Here is a 15947-nt window from a genome sequence, read left to right as displayed (position 1 = left end):
TGTATATAACATTCTCAACCTATTTACAACATGTATAAAACATTTTCAAAATATTTACATGTATACAACATTCGCAACATATTTACAACGTGTATATAACATTCGCAACGTATTTACAACATGCATATAACGTTCTATATAACATGTTGTTCCCCAGCCCCCATTTGATGGTGAGGACGAGGACGAGCTCTTCCAATCCATCATGGAGCACAACGTGTCGTACCCCAAGCAAATGTCCAAAGAGGCCGTGTCCATCTGCAAAGGGGTGAGTACGACCTTTGACCCAAAGAACCCTTTGAACCTCAGCCCCTCTCATAGAAATATAGAATTACTAGAATGGAAATTCCCATTGAAGTCAATGTCATTATATTTCTATGGCCCCCTATGCCTTCACACCCTGCCCTGCAACCATCACCCTTAAACCCATGGTCTTCCCCACTCCCCTTTGAAGCTAGTCTCTCACCCCTTCTCTCGTCACCTGTCATCAATAACACTTAGTCCCATACCCACTGTGATCTAGGTCCAATTATTAACCCTTCATGAAGTCAACCTTTTGAAGCCGTCTTTACAATGACCTTTATGAAGACACTATTCATTAGCCAGTACAGTAGGAAGAGCAAGAAGTGATACATCGATAGAATCTATGTCGATAGATATGACTGGCTTTGACATGTGACCTTTAGACTGGAGGTTTTTTTCGTTGAAGGATCTATTACTGTAGTCTATAGGCACGGGGGTTACTACCTACATAGCTAAGGGCATACTGTACTATAGGGGGGAAGTGGATTCAAAACAAGCGAGATTGGAGAAGCACAGTGAGGAGTTATGGATGTGTGTACCTCACCCCTATTCATCACCGATGTAGCGCCCACCTGTGTTATGGTCGTCTGCGCCCTTTGAAGGTCCTTTAGATCAAATAGTGTCTGTTACAGGTGCGTAGGTTTCAAAATAGGAGAACAAGGAGAGATGACTTAAAAGCTTAAAGCTAATATTTCCTTATTTTTGACAGTGTGTGGGTCTCCATCTCTCCTAGTACCCACCTGTGTGCATATATTGGACTGCAGCCATATTGTGGCAAAAACGAATTAAAGGCAGAGAAAGAGGGAGACGCATAGGGAAAGGTGTGCGCGTGTAAGAGAGGAGAGATGAAGGCACTAATAACACGAGCAGGAGGAGAGAAGGAACGTTCTGGGGCTCAGCCGAGTCAATGAACTGTGTGATAACACACTGGTGTCCACACCTCCCCTCTTCAACCCTCAGAGCTCACACATCCTCTCTGCCTCTCCTTCTATCTAGCCATCTCTCTATCCCTTTCTCTCACTCTCCCCCTTTCTCACACTACCACCACTTTCTAACAACTGTCTCTGCAATCTGTCTGCCCCTCAACTTCTCTGCAAACCCCCTCTCTCGCTCTATTTGTCTCCGACCTCTTTCACATCGCTCTCTCCTCCAAAAAAATGTAGATTCTACAACTGTAGTATTTAGGTTGCAGCAGAAATGTCCTACAGCGTTTTACCTCAAATCCATCCATCTATCCCAAATGGCACCCTATTCCCTTTGTAGTGCACTACTTTTGACCAGGGCCCATAGGGAAGAGAGTGAGGTCCCTCCATTGTTTCTGCAGATGGGGGATTTGCTTTGATCCAATGCTCTGCCTTTGTGGACGGGCCATCCTCTAAGGCTCGCATGAATAAAAGGTCTCGGGGAGGTGTGTGCGCGTGCGTATGTGTGTTCTAGCAAAGAGAGAACACTGAGAACCTGGTCATGATCCCTTAGCTCATCAGCCATAGACAGACACAGACTCATTCCCAGGCCGCTTTTGGGCCTCAAGTTTACGTTTTGAAGGTGAAGTCAAGCAAAAGCAGACAGGATTCTGTTTGCAGCGTACAAGGGTTCCCTTTTCACGTGTAGGGGAACAGCATGAGCTGTGAACACAACCCTGACAAATTACTTTTTCCTTTTCACCGGCTGTGACACACACACACACGTGTCTAAGTCACAATTCTGTGGCTGCCACCGACAGACGACAGGAGTAGATAGGGGGACTGGTTGTTATTTTTGGCGTTGTTACATTACCCAGCATGCTTTGCTGACATCACCCCACCGCTATGTCACTGCAATTTTTGAGGAGAGGAGAGGTGTGAAGGCGCTCTAGCCAAGCTTTTCTCATTACTCTCCCTGGCCTCTTCACACTGCAGCTGGGATGAGTTTTCTGCACCTTTAGACCAGCTAGGATTACTCACTCACACACACACGTTCAGACTCACCTCAAACTCCCTTCCAAAGAATGTGAAATGACGAATGGGATAGAACATCGGGACTGGGCTGGCGACGGGGTTCAGGAGAATTACAGAGAGAGTCATGGTTTGGTGAGTGAGTGTTGGGCTAGAGGACTGAGCAAATGTAGCTTAAGATTTATGGAGTTAGATAAGTATCTGGATTCGTTTTACTCCCCTATGCTATCCTACAGTATATTCCACTATACCCAGATGCTATGTTGCTGCCTAAAGTTCAGAGTTTCAAACTAAAAATAAATTGCAGTGGATATCACTCTTCCTCCCAAGATAGAGACTCTGGTAAAAAGTAGTGCACTACATATGGAATAGGGTGCAATTTTGGACGCGGCCAGGAATACATTTTTTCAATGACAACACATGATTGTTTTTCTGTTATGATACTGTACTGTACCTGCAAGGCTGGCTATGCAACCAATGTCACCCCCTGCTGATGTAACGCACGCCCACTGACAGACACGCCCTCCTAATGAGTGTTATGTTCCAATGTAGGTGGGCAACTTTATAATATGACTATCTAAGTCCTCGCACGCTGTTGAGAAACTGAAAGAAAGAAAGAGAGAGAAAAAAAGAGCTAGAATTCGTGTTCAACTAGGAATGTAAACTGCTGTAAAAATATACTGTGTCCGTAAAATGTATATAGTATGTATAAGCTGGAAGTAGAATCCTAAGTGTTGCTGTCCGTTAGTATACTCCAATTAGGGGAGGGATGGTAGGGTTAGGGGAAATAATAAAGGAAAATATATATTTTTAAATTAATATACAGTTACAGTCAAAAGTTTTAGAACTCCTACTCATTCCAGGGGTTTTCTTTATTTTTTTTTACTGTTTTCTACATTGTAGAATAAAAGTGAAGTCATCAAAACTACGAAATAACACACATGGAATCATGTAGTAACCAAAGAGTGTTACTTCTTACAAATATATTTTATATTTCAGGTTCTTCAAAGTAGCCACCCTTTGCACACTCTTGGCATTCTCTCAACCAGCTTCATGAGGTAGTCACCTGGAATGCATTACATTTAACAGGTGTGCCTTGTTAACTTAATTTAACTTCTTAACTTCTTTTCTTATTGCGTTTGAGCCAATCAGTTGTGTTGTGACAAGGTAGGGGTGGTATACAGAAGATAGCCCTATTTGGTAAAAGACCAAGTCCATATTATGGTAAGAACATCTCAAATAAGCAAAGAGAAATGACAGTCCATCATTACTTTAAGACATGAACTTTTTGCAGTCGCAAAAACCATCAAGTGCTATGATGAAACTGTCTCTCATGAGGACCACCACAGGAAATGAAGACCCAGAGCTACCTCTGCTTTCAGATGATAAGTTCATTGGAGTTACCAGCCTCAGAAATTGCAGCCCAAATAAATGCTTCACGGAGTTCAAGTAACAGACACATCTCAACATCAACTGTTTCAGAGGAGACTGCATGAATCAGGCCTTCATGGTCGAATTGCTCCAAAGAAACCACTACTAAAGTACACCAATAAGAAACCCATGCAATGGACATTAAACCGGTGGAAGTCTGTCCTTTTGGTCTGATGAGTCCAAATTTGAGATTTTTGTTTCCAGCCGTCGCGTCTTTGTGAGAAGCAGACTAGCTGAACACCTCCAGGCTGTGTGGGCTATTTGAACAAGGAGAGTGATGGAAAGCTGCATCAGATGCCCTGGCAATCACCCGACAATCACCCGACCTCAAGCCAATTGGGATGAGTTGGACCGCAGAGTGAAGGAAAAGCAGCCAACAAGTGCTCCGCATATGAGGGAACTCCTTCAAGACTGTTGGAAAAGCATTCCAGGTGAAGCTGGTTTAGAGAATGCAAAAAAGTGTGCAAAGCTGTCAAGGCAAAGGGTGGCTACTTTAAAAAATATAAAATATATTTAGAATTGTTTAACATTTTTGGTGAGTTACTACATTATTCCATATGTGTTATTTCATAGTTTATGTCTTCATTATTATTCTACAATTCTCAATTCAACGGCTCAGACACAAGAGGCATGTGGCAGGGTCTACAGTCAATCACGGACTACAGGAAGAAACCCAGCCCAGTCACGGACCAGGATGTCTTGCTCCCAGGCAGACTAAATAACTTTTTTGCCCACTTTGAGGACAATACAGTGCCACTGACACGGCCTGCAACGGAAACATGCGGTCTCTCCTTCACTGCAGCCGAAGTGAGTAAGACATTTAAACGTGTTAACCCTCGCAAGGCTGCAGGCCCAGACGGCATCCCCAGCCGCGCCCTCAGAGCATGCGCAGACCAGCTGGCCGGTGTGTTTACGGACATATTCAATCAATCCCTATACCAGTCTGCTGTTCCCACATGCTTCAAGAGGGCCACCATTGTTCCTGTTCCCAAGAAAGCTAAGGTAACTGAGCTAAACGACTACCGCCCCGTAGCACTCACATCCGTCATCATGAAGTGCTTTGAGAGACTAGTCAAGGACCATATCACCTTCACCCTACCTGACACCCTTGACCCACTCCAATTTGCTTACCGCCCAAATAGGTCCACAGACGATGCAATCTCAACCACACTGCACACTGCCCTAACCCATCTGGACAAGAGGAATACCTATGTGAGAATGCTGTTCATCGACTACAGCTCGGCATTCAACACCATAGTACCCTCCAAGCTCGTCATCAAGCTCGAGACCCTGGGTCTCGACCCCGCCCTGTGCAACTGGGTACTGGACTTCCTGACGGGCCGCCCCCAGGTGGTGAGGGTAGGCAACAACATCTCCTCCCCGCTGATCCTCAACACTGGGGCCCCACAAGGGTGCGTTCTGAGCCCTCTCCTGTACTCCCTGTTCACCCACGACTGCGTGGCCATGCACGCCTCCAACTCAATCATCAAGTTTGCGGACGACACAACAGTGGTAGGCTTGATTACCAACAACGACGAGACGGCCTACAGGGAGGAGGTGAGGGCCCTCGGAGTGTGGTGTCAGGAAAATAACCTCACACTCAACGTCAACAAAACTAAGGAGATGATTGTGGACTTCAGGAAACAGCAGAGGGAACACCCCCATCCACATCGATGGAACAGTAGTGGAGAGGGTAGCAAGTTTTAAGTTCCTCGGCATACACATCACAGACAAACTGAATTGGTCCACTCACACAGACAGCATCGTGAGGAAGGCGCAGCAGCGCCTCTTCAACCTCAGGAGGCTGAAGAAATTCGGCTTGTCACCAAAAGCACTCACAAACTTCTACAGATGCACAATCGAGAGCATCCTGGCGGGCTGTATCACCGCCTGGTATGGCAACTGCACCGCCCTCAACCGTAAGGCTCTCCAGAGGGTAGTGAGGTCTGCACAACGCATCACTGGGGGCAAACTACCTGCCCTCCAGGACACCTACACCACCCGATGCTACAGGAAGGCCATAAAGATCATCAAGGACATCAACCACCCGAGCCACTGCCTGTTCACCCCGCTGTCATCCAGAAGGCGAGGTCAGTACAGGTGCATCAAAGCTGGGACCGAGAGACTGAAAAACAGCTTCTATCTCAAGGCCATCAGACTGTTAAACAGCCACCACTAACATTGAGTGGCTACTGCCAACACACTGTCAATGACACTGACTCTACTCCAGCCACTTTAATCATGGGAATTGATGGGAAATTATGTAAATATATCACTAGCCACTTTAAACAATGCTACCTTATATAATGTTACTTACCCTACATTATTCATCTCATATGCATACGTTGATACTGTACTCTATATCATCGACTGCATCCTTATGTAATACATGTATCACTAGCCACTTTAACTATGCCACTTGGTTTACATACTTATCTCATATGTATATACTGTACTCGATATCATCTACTGTATCTTGCCTATGCTGCTCTGTACCATCACTCATTCATATATCCTTATGTACATATTCTTTATCCCCTAACACTGTGTATAAGACAGTAGTTTTTTTGGAATTGTTAGTTAGATTACTTGTTCGTTATTACTGCATTGTCGGAACTAGAAGCACAAGCATTTCGCTACACTCGCATTAACATCTGCTAACCATGTGTATGTGACAAATAAAATTTGATTTGATTTGATTTACAATGTAGAAAATTGTAAAAAATAAATCAAATAATTTAAATTTTTTGAACAAATTGTTTACAGACAGATTAATTCACTGTATCACAATTCCAGTGGTTCAGAAGTTTACATACACTAAGTTGACTGTGCCTTTAAACAGCTTGGAAAATTCCAGAAAATTGTCATGGCTTTAGAAGCTGCTGATAGGCTAATTGAAATAATTTGAGTCAATTGGAGGTGTACCTGTGGATGTATTTCAAGGCCTACCTTCAAACTCAGTGCCTCTTTGCTTGACATCATGGAAAAATCTAAATTAATCAGCCAAGACATCAGAAAAAAAATTCTGGTTCATCCTTGGGAACAATTTCCAAACGCCTGAAGGTACAACATTCATCTGTACAAACAAGAGTACGCAAGTATAAACACTATGGGACCACACAGCCATCATACTGCTCCGGAAGGAGATGTGTGCTGTCGCCTAGTATTTTGGCACGAAAAGTTCAAATCAATCCCAGAACAGCAGCAAAGGACCTTGTGACGATGCTGGAGGAAACAGGTACAAAATTGTCTATATCTGTAACGGTTTTCTTGTGGTGAAGGAGAGGCGGACCAAAACGCAGCGTGGTTTCTATTCATGGTTCTTTAATAAAGCGAAACTATACATGAATAGACTAACAAAAACAATAAACGTGAGAAAACCTAAACAGCCCTATCTGGTGCAAACACAGAGACAGGAACAATCACCCACAAAACCCAACACCAAACAGGCTACCTAAATATGGTTCCCAATCAGAGACAATGAATAACACCTGCCTCTGATTGAGAACCATATCAGGCCAGACATAGAAATAGACAAACAAGACATCCAACATAGAATGCCCACTCAGATCACACCCTGACCAAACAAAACATAGAAACATACAAAGCAAACTATGGTCAGGGTGTGACAATATCCACAGTAAAACGAGTCCTATATCGACATAACCTGAAAGGCTGCTCAGCAAGGAAGAAGCCACTGCTCCAAAACCGCCATAAAAAAGCCAGACTATGGTTTGCAACTGCACATGAGGACAAAGATTGTACTTTTTGGAGAAATGTCCTCTGGTCTGATGAAACAAAAATAGAAATCTTTGGCCATAATGACCATAGTTATGTTTGGAGGAAAAAGGGGGAGGCTTGCAAGCCGAAGAACACCATCCCAACCGTGAAGCATGGGGGTGGCAGGATCATGTTGTGGGGGTGCTTTGCTGCAGGAGGGACTGGTGCACTTCACAAAATAGATGGCTTTATGAGCAAGGAAAATGATGTGGATATATTGAAGCAACATCTCAAGACATCATTCAGGAAGTTAAAGCTTGGTTGCAAATGGGTCTTCCAACTGGACAATGACCCCAAGCATACATCCAAAGTTGTGGTAAAATGGCTTAAGGACAACAAATTCAAGTTATTGGAGTGGCCACAAAGCCCTGACCTCAATCCCATAGCAATTTTGTGGGCAGAACTAAAAAAGTGTGTGCGAGCAAGGAGGCCTGCTAACCTGACTCGGTTACACCAGCTCTGTCAGGAGGAATGGGCCAATATTCACCCAACTTATTGTGGAAGGCTACCCAAAATGTTTGACCCAAGTTAAACAATTTAAAGGCAATGCTACCAAATATTAATTGAGTGTATGTAAACTTCTGACCCACTTGGGAATGTGATGAAAGAAATAAAAGCTGAAACAAATCATTCTCTCTACTATTATTCTGACATTTCACATTCTTAAAATAAAGTGGTGATCCTAACTGATCTAAAACAGATTATTTTTACTAGGATTAAATGTCAGGAATTGTGAAAAACTTGAGTTTAAATGTATTTGGCTAAGGTGTATGTAAACATCCGACTTCAACTGTATATGCCGTTTTGCAGATGCTGTTATCCAAAACATCTTACAGTAGTACGTTCACACATTTTCGCGCGGCAGGCCCCAGTGGGAATCCAACCCACAAAGAGTGCCTGTCATTATTGACATTTGTCATGATGTTTTTTGAGTGTGGTTTCTCCTCTAGTTTAACAAGGAAATACATTTGTTTGATCGTTTTTCAATGTTGAGTTGTTTTCTACAAAGTGCGCCCCCACGTCGCCTCCTGCTGTGCGATTTGTAAGTGACAACAATAACACATTACATCTAAGAGAGACAAATTCCTTTATACCAACCCCCATCTGTTTGGCTCCCTACTGACCCAGAAAAAATGAGAGAATAAAAAGAGGAAGTGTAGAAAATAACTGCCCCCATATTGACTCTCGACTACCCTCATTCCAATACTAACTTGCTGTGAGTCTGTTGTTATCCATTCCACTCATCCTATTTCAATGGTCTCCATTAAACTCATAATGACTCATGTTCCCATTCCTCCCTTCTTCTTTTCCCAACCTCAGCCAATGAGCAAATAATAGAATATGGAATCGATTTAGTCTTTCTATGGCTATCTATCTTTTCTACAGTCTGTCTCCTCCAGGCGTTCAAACTGGCTCTCTCATCCTCCGCCTGCTGATGATCACATAGGTTTCTGTAGATCTAAATGCCACTATGTCTATGGTCCTTCCCTGATTGACACAATAGTGACATTTCTATCTGTAGAATCTCCATTCTAACTCTAGGGCCTTTCCCTCCTTATCCCTCCCAGCTGATGACCAAACACCCGTCGAAGCGTCTGGGCTGCGGCTCCGAGGGAGAGAGGGACATCCGGGAGCACGCCTTCTTCAGACGCATCGATTGGGAACGTCTCCAGAACCGCGAGATCCAACCCCCCTTCAAGCCCAAAGGGGTGAGTCACACACACATACACACAACCTACCCATGTCTGATTAAAATGAGGTTTAAAAAAATTACATTGTACAAGTTGTTATTCGCTTTGGTAATCTATATTTCTTCTTAAATGCAAAATTATTGAGATGGTGGCGCAATCGTAGCTTTGTATTCATTGGTATGTTTGGCCCGTTGTCACACACAATGGACATTTACTCCACTGAGGAGTGTGTGGTTGCTTACTATCTGATGCGATCTCAGTCTCCCATTCAGATGAGTAACAACACCCACTCACACACACACACACTTTTATGTATACACAGACACATACACACGCGTGAACATACTTACACACACACACACACACACACAGACACACTTACGAACTATGCAAACGTGTACAATAGAGACACACACACATAGAGACACACACCTGTGAATGTCCGGCGGCCGTCTGTCATCATAGTAGAGCCCAGGCAGACTCCCACCTGGTCTGTTGTCAGATCAGATTGGCCTGCATCTGAATGGTGTCTGTTTGGCAACTCTCACAGGTTACAGTCCATTCCGGTCCAGCACCATTTGTTTAGCATGGCAAAGTCCCAGCGGCTATGGTCTCTCAGTCGTCACACTGAACAAAAGATAACCTTTTCTAACGACAAAGCCTCGGCATGGGCTACAATACAATAATACTAATTTTATTCACATATACGTTACCTTTCAAAAGTTTGGGGTCACTTAGAAATGTCCTTGTTTTTTAAAGAAAAGCTAAATTTTTGTCCATTTAAATAACATCAAATTGATCAGAAATACAGTGTAGACATTGTTAATGTTGTAAATGACTATTGTAGCTGGAAACGGATGATTTTTAATGGAATATCTTCATAGGCGTACATAGGCCCATTATCAGCAACAATCACTCCTGTGTTCCAATGGCACGTTGTGTTAGCTAATCCAAGTTTACAATTTTAAAAGGCTAATTGATCATTAGAAAACCCTTTTGCAATTATGTTAGCACAGCTGAAACTATTGTGCTGATTAAAGAAGCAATAAAAGCAATCAAACTTTTGAACGGTAGTGTATGGTCGTGGCCAAAAGTTTTGAGAATGACACAAATATTAATTTTCACAAAGTCTGCTGCCTCAGTTTGATGGAAATTTGCATATACTCCAGAATGTTATGAAGAGTGGTCAGATGAATTGCAATTAATTGCAAAGTCCCTCTGCCATGCAAATGAACTGAATCCCCCAAAAAACATTTCCACTGCATATCAGCCCTGCCACAAAAGGACCAGCTGACATCATGTCAGTGATTCTCTCATTAACACAGGTGTGAGTGTTGATGAGGACAAGGCTGGAGATCATTCTGTCATGCTGATTGAGTTCGAATAACAGACTAGAAGCTTCAAAAGGAGGGTGGTGCTTGGAATCATTGTTCTTCCTCTGTCAACCATGGTTACCTGAAAGGAAACACATGCCGTCATCATTGCTTTGCACAAAAAGGGCTTCACAGGCAAGGATATTGCTGCCAGTAAGTTTGCACCCAAATCAACCATTTATCGTTTCATCAAGAACTTCAAGGAGAGCAGTTCAATTGTTGTGAAGAAGGCTTCAGGGTGCCCAAGAAAGTCCAGCAAGCGCCAGGACCGTATCCTAAAGATGATTCAGCCTTGGGATCGGGGCACCACCAGTACAGAGCTTGCTCAGGAATGGCAGCAGGCAGGTGTGAGTGTATCTGCACGCACAGTGAGGCGAAGACTTTTGGAGGATGGCCTGGTGTCAAGAAGGGCAGCAAAGAAGCCACTTCTCTCCAGGAAAAACATCAGGGACAGTCTGATATTCTGCAAAAGGTACAAGGATTGGACTGCTGAGGACTGGGGTAAAGTCATTTTCTCTGATGAATCCCCTTTCCGATTGTTTGGGGCATCCGGAAAAAAGCTTGTCAGGAGAAGACAAGGTGAGCGCTACCATCAATCCTGTGTCATACCAACAGTAAAACATCCTGAGACCATTCATGTGTGGGGTTGCTTCTCATCCAAGGGAGTGGGCTCACTCACAATTTTTGCATAAGAACTCAGCCATGAATAAAGAATGGTACCAACACATCCTTCGAGAGCACTTCTCCCAACTATCCAGGAACAGTTTGGTGACTAACAATGCCTTTTCCAACATGATGGAGCACCTTGCATAAGGCAAAAGTGATAACTAAGTGGCTCGGGGAACAAAACATCAATATTTTGGGTCCATGGTCAGGAAACTCCCCAGACCTTATTCCCATTGAGAACTTGTGGTCAATCCTCAAGAGGCGGGTGGACAAACAAAAACCCACAAATTCTGACAAACTCCAAGCATTGATTATGCAAGAATGGGCTGCCATCAGTCATGATGTGGCCCATAAGTTAATTGTCAGCATGCCAGGGCGGATTGCAGAGGTCTTGAAAAAGGTCAACACTGCAAATATTGACACTTTGCATCAACTTCATGTAATTGTCAATAAAAGCCTTTGACACTTATGAAATGCTTGCAATTATACTTCAGTATTCCATCATAACATCTGACAAAAATATCTTAAGACACTGAAGCAGGAAACTTTGTGAAAATTAATATTTGTGTCATTCTCAAAACTTTTGGCCATGACTGTACACATACAGTATGTGCTTAGATCTCCCAGCAATGAGAATATTCCCCAGAGATCAACATTCACAGTTGACATTCAAATGTGTAATTACAAAACAGTAGTTACATAGTGGAACAACCGAGTGTGTAATAACATCCGTAGTCACATATGTGGAATAACCTTTGGCAAGTTAGTGTACTTACATATTCCTTGTTCCAGTTGTGTAATAACTGATTCAGCAACAGCCCTATTACCATGGAATGACATAGTAGTTATAGGTTTTACTATGTCAGCAGTTATTAGTTACTTACATCGTAATAGGGGCAACTTGATGTCAAGTGATATCTAATCATCCTAACGGATGCAACTACACCAACTGTGGATACGTCCCAAATGACACCCTATTCCTTACATGGTGCCCTATAAAGGGAATAGGGTGCCATTTGGGACGCCGCCTGTGTATTGCATGTGGAGGGTCCACATTTCAGCAGCAGGCTAGTTGACTCATGACCAACCATCAAACCCTTCCGTAGCGATCTGTCCTCGCTCTGGATGCATCCAGATGCAGTGGAAGAAGGCTCAGCCGCACATAACGCCCTGGACCAGAGCCAAACCACGATAGAATGCAGCTTCTCGTTGCCCCCCTTTAAACACGGTCAAAACAACCCTGTAAGACCTGTATAATGACTTAGACCGTCTCAATGGAAGGCGTTGGAAATGCATAATTAACAGCATGCCCATGCCTTATGTATGTATGTCTTTAACATGAGCGGACTCGCTGTCATACGAAGTTAGGGAGTGTTTTTGAATCCCTGTGTGAACGCACACGCACCCACACAGACAAAACATACTTTATTATGAAAGTGAAGTATGGGAAAGGGACGAAGTAAGTCATTCGGTGTGCACGTTCAGGTGTGTGTGTCTTCATTGTTGGTCTTCCTTTTAAATATGCAGCATACTTCTGTTCCAAACCCCAAGGTCTCCAGTGCTTCTCACAAGGTAAATACTGGCCTCCCACTGTCCCTGTAGTCTCGCGCTGGATTCAATTTGTGTGTTGGTGTGTGGACTCCAGTATGTAGGTAGAGGTGTGTGTTGGTGTGTGGACTCCACTATGAGTATGTAGGTAGAGGTGTGTGGACTCCAGTATGAGTATGTAGGTAGAGGGGTGTGGACTCCAGTATGAGTATGTAGGTAGAGGGGTGTGGACTCCAGTATGAGTATGTAGGTAGAGGGGTGTGTTGGGTGTGGAACTCCAGTATGAGTATGTAGGTAGAGTGTGTGGACTCCAGTGAGTATGTAGGGTGTGTTTTGGTGTGTGGTCTCCAGTATGAGTATGTAGGTAGAGGTGTGTGGTCTCCAGTATGAGTATGTAGGTAGAGGTGTGGACTCCAGTATGAGTATGTAGGTAGAGGTGTGTGGACTCCAGTATGAGTATGTAGGTAGAGGTGTGTGGACTCCAGTATGAGTATGTAGGTAGAGGTGTGTGGACTCCAGTATGAGTATGTAGGTAGAGGTGTGTGGTCTCCAGTATGAGTATGTAGGTAGAGGTGTGTGGACTCCAGTATGAGTATGTAGGTAGAGGTGTGTGGACTCCAGTATGAGTATGTAGGTAGAGGTGTGTGGACTCCAGTATGAGTATGTAGGTAGAGGGTGTGAACTCCAGTATGAGTATGTAGGTAGAGGTGTGGACTCCAGTATGAGTATGTAGGTAGAGGTGTGTGGACTCCAGTATGAGTATGTAGGTAGAGGTGTGTGGACTCCAGTATGAGTATGTAGGTAGAGGTGTGTGGACTCCAGTATGAGTATGTAGGTAGAGGTGTGTGGACTCCAGTATGAGTATGTAGGTAGAGGTGTGTGGACTCCAGTATGAGTATGTAGGTAGAGGTGTGTGGACTCCAGTATGAGTATGTAGGTAGAGGTGTGTGTTGGTGTGTGGACTCCAGTATGAGTATGTAGGTAGAGGTGTGTGGACTCCAGTATGAGTATGTAGGTAGAGGTGTGTGGACTCCAGTATGAGTATGTAGGTAGAGGTGTGTGGACTCCAGTATGAGTATGTAGGTAGAGAGTGTGGGTAGAGGTGTGTGGACTCCAGTATGAGTATGTAGGTAGTGGGGTGTGTGGACTCCAGTATGAGTATGTAGGTAGAGGTGTGTGTTGGTGTGTGGACTCCAGTATGAGTATGTAGGTAGAGGTGTGTGTTGGTGTGTGGACTCCAGTATGAGTATGTAGGTAGAGGTGTGTGTTGGTGTGTGGACTCCAGTATGAGTATGTAGGTAGAGGGGTGTAGAGGTGTGTGGACTCAGTATGAGTATGAGTATGTAGGTAGAGGGGTGTGTTGGTGTGTGGACTCCAGTATGAGTATGTAGGTAGAGGTGTGTGGACTCCAGTATGAGTATGTAGGTAGAGGGGTGTGTTGGTGTGTGGACTCCAGTATGAGTATGTAGGTAGAGGTGTGTGGACTCCAGTATGAGTATGTAGGTAGAGGTGTGTTTTGGTGTGTGGTCTCCAGTATGAGTATGTAGGTAGAGGTGTGTGGTCTCCAGTATGAGTATGTAGGTAGAGGTGTGTTTTGGTGTGTGGTCTCCAGTATGAGTATGTAGGTAGAGGTGTGTGGTCTCCAGTATGAGTATGTAGGTAGAGGTGTGTTTTGGTGTGTGGTCTCCAGTATGAGTATGTAGGTAGAGGTGTGTGGTCTCCAGTATGAGTATGTAGGTAGAGGTGTGTGGTCTCCAGTATGAGTATGTAGGTAGAGGTGTGTTTTGGTGTGTGGTCTCCAGTATGAGTATGTAGGTAGAGGTGTGTGGACTCCAGTATGAGTATGTAGGTAGAGGTGTGTGGACTCCAGTATGAGTATGTAGGTAGAGGGGTGTGAACTCCAGTATGAGTATGTAGGTAGAGGTGTGTGGACTCCAGTATGAGTATGTAGGTAGAGGTGTGTTTTGGTGTGTGGTCTCCAGTATGAGTATGTAGGTAGAGGTGTGTGGTCTCCAGTATGAGTATGTAGGTAGAGGTGTGTTTTGGTGTGTGGTCTCCAGTATGAGTATGTAGGTAGAGGTGTGTGGTCTCCAGTATGAGTATGTAGGTAGAGGTGTGTGGACTCCAGTATGAGTATGTAGGTAGAGGGGTGTGAACTCCAGTATGAGTATGTAGGTAGAGGTGTGTGGACTCCAGTATGAGTATGTAGGTAGAGGTGTGTGTTGGTGTGTGGACTCCAGTATGAGTATGTAGGTAGAGGTGTGTGTTGGTGTGTGGACTCCAGTATGAGTATGTAGGTAGAGGTGTGTGTTGGTGTGTGGACTCCAGTATGTGGGTAGAGGTGTGTGTTGGTGTGTGGACTCCAGTATGAGTATGTAGGTAGAGGTGTGTGTTGGTGTGTGGACTCCAGTATGTGGGTAGAGGTGTGTGGACTCCAGTATGAGTATGTAGGTAGAGGTGTGTGTTGGTGTGTGGACTCCAGTATGTGGGTAGAGGTGTGTGGACTCCAGTATGAGTATGTAGGTAGAGGTGTGTGTTGGTGTGTGGACTCCAGTATGAGTATGTAGGTAGAGGTGTGTGTTGGTGTGTGGACTCCAGTATGTGGGTAGAGGTGTGTGTTGGTGTGTGGACTCCAGTATGAGTATGTGTGGGTAGAGGTGTGTGTTGGTGTGTGGACTCCAGTATGTAGGTAGAGGTGTGTGTTGGTGTGTGGACTCCAGTATGAGTATGTAGGTAGAGGTGTGTGTTGGTGTGTGGACTCCAGTATGTGGGTAGAGGTGTGTGGACTCCAGTATGTAGGTAGGTGTGTGGACTCCAGTATGAGTATGTAGGTAGAGGTGTGTGGACTCCAGTATGAGTATGTAGGTAGAGGTGTGTGTTGGTGTGTGGACTCCAGTATGTAGGTAGAGGTGTGTGTTGGTGTGTGGACTCCAGTATGAGTATGTGGGTAGAGGTGTGTGTTGGTGTGTGGACTCCAGTATGTAGGTAGAGGTGTGTGTTGGTGTGTGGACTCCAGTATGAGTATGTAGGTAGAGGTGTGTGTTGGTGTGTGGACTCCAGTATGTGGGTAGAGGTGTGTGGACTGTAGGTAGAGGTGTGTGTATGTAGGTAGAGGTGTGTGGACTCCAGTATGAGTATGTAGGTAGAGGTGTGTTTTGGTGTGTGGACTCCAGTATGTAGGTAGAGGTGTGTGTTGGTGTGTGTATGTAGGTAGAGTGTGTGTT

At 44.4% G+C, this 15947-nt stretch overlaps 1 protein-coding gene across 2 annotated transcripts in view; it reads left to right on the top strand.

Annotated features, from left to right (window-relative positions):
• LOC112265049 (protein kinase C alpha type) overlaps positions 1-15947 on the top strand; it is a 213795-nt gene that overhangs the window by 184886 nt on the left and 12962 nt on the right. For both annotated transcript variants that reach the window (XM_024442060.2, XM_024442068.2), the window contains 2 exons: positions 158-265; positions 9014-9154. In XM_024442060.2, coding sequence (XP_024297828.1) covers positions 158-265; positions 9014-9154 — 249 coding nt within the window. The remainder of the gene's footprint in view (positions 1-157; positions 266-9013; positions 9155-15947) is intronic.

The sequence above is a fragment of the Oncorhynchus tshawytscha genome, linkage group LG02 (genome assembly GCF_018296145.1).
Source record: "Oncorhynchus tshawytscha isolate Ot180627B linkage group LG02, Otsh_v2.0, whole genome shotgun sequence".
Lineage (NCBI taxonomy): Eukaryota > Metazoa > Chordata > Actinopteri > Salmoniformes > Salmonidae > Oncorhynchus > Oncorhynchus tshawytscha.
The sequence above is the reverse complement of the archived record's forward strand: the minus strand, read 5'-3'. Positions and strand labels throughout refer to the sequence as shown.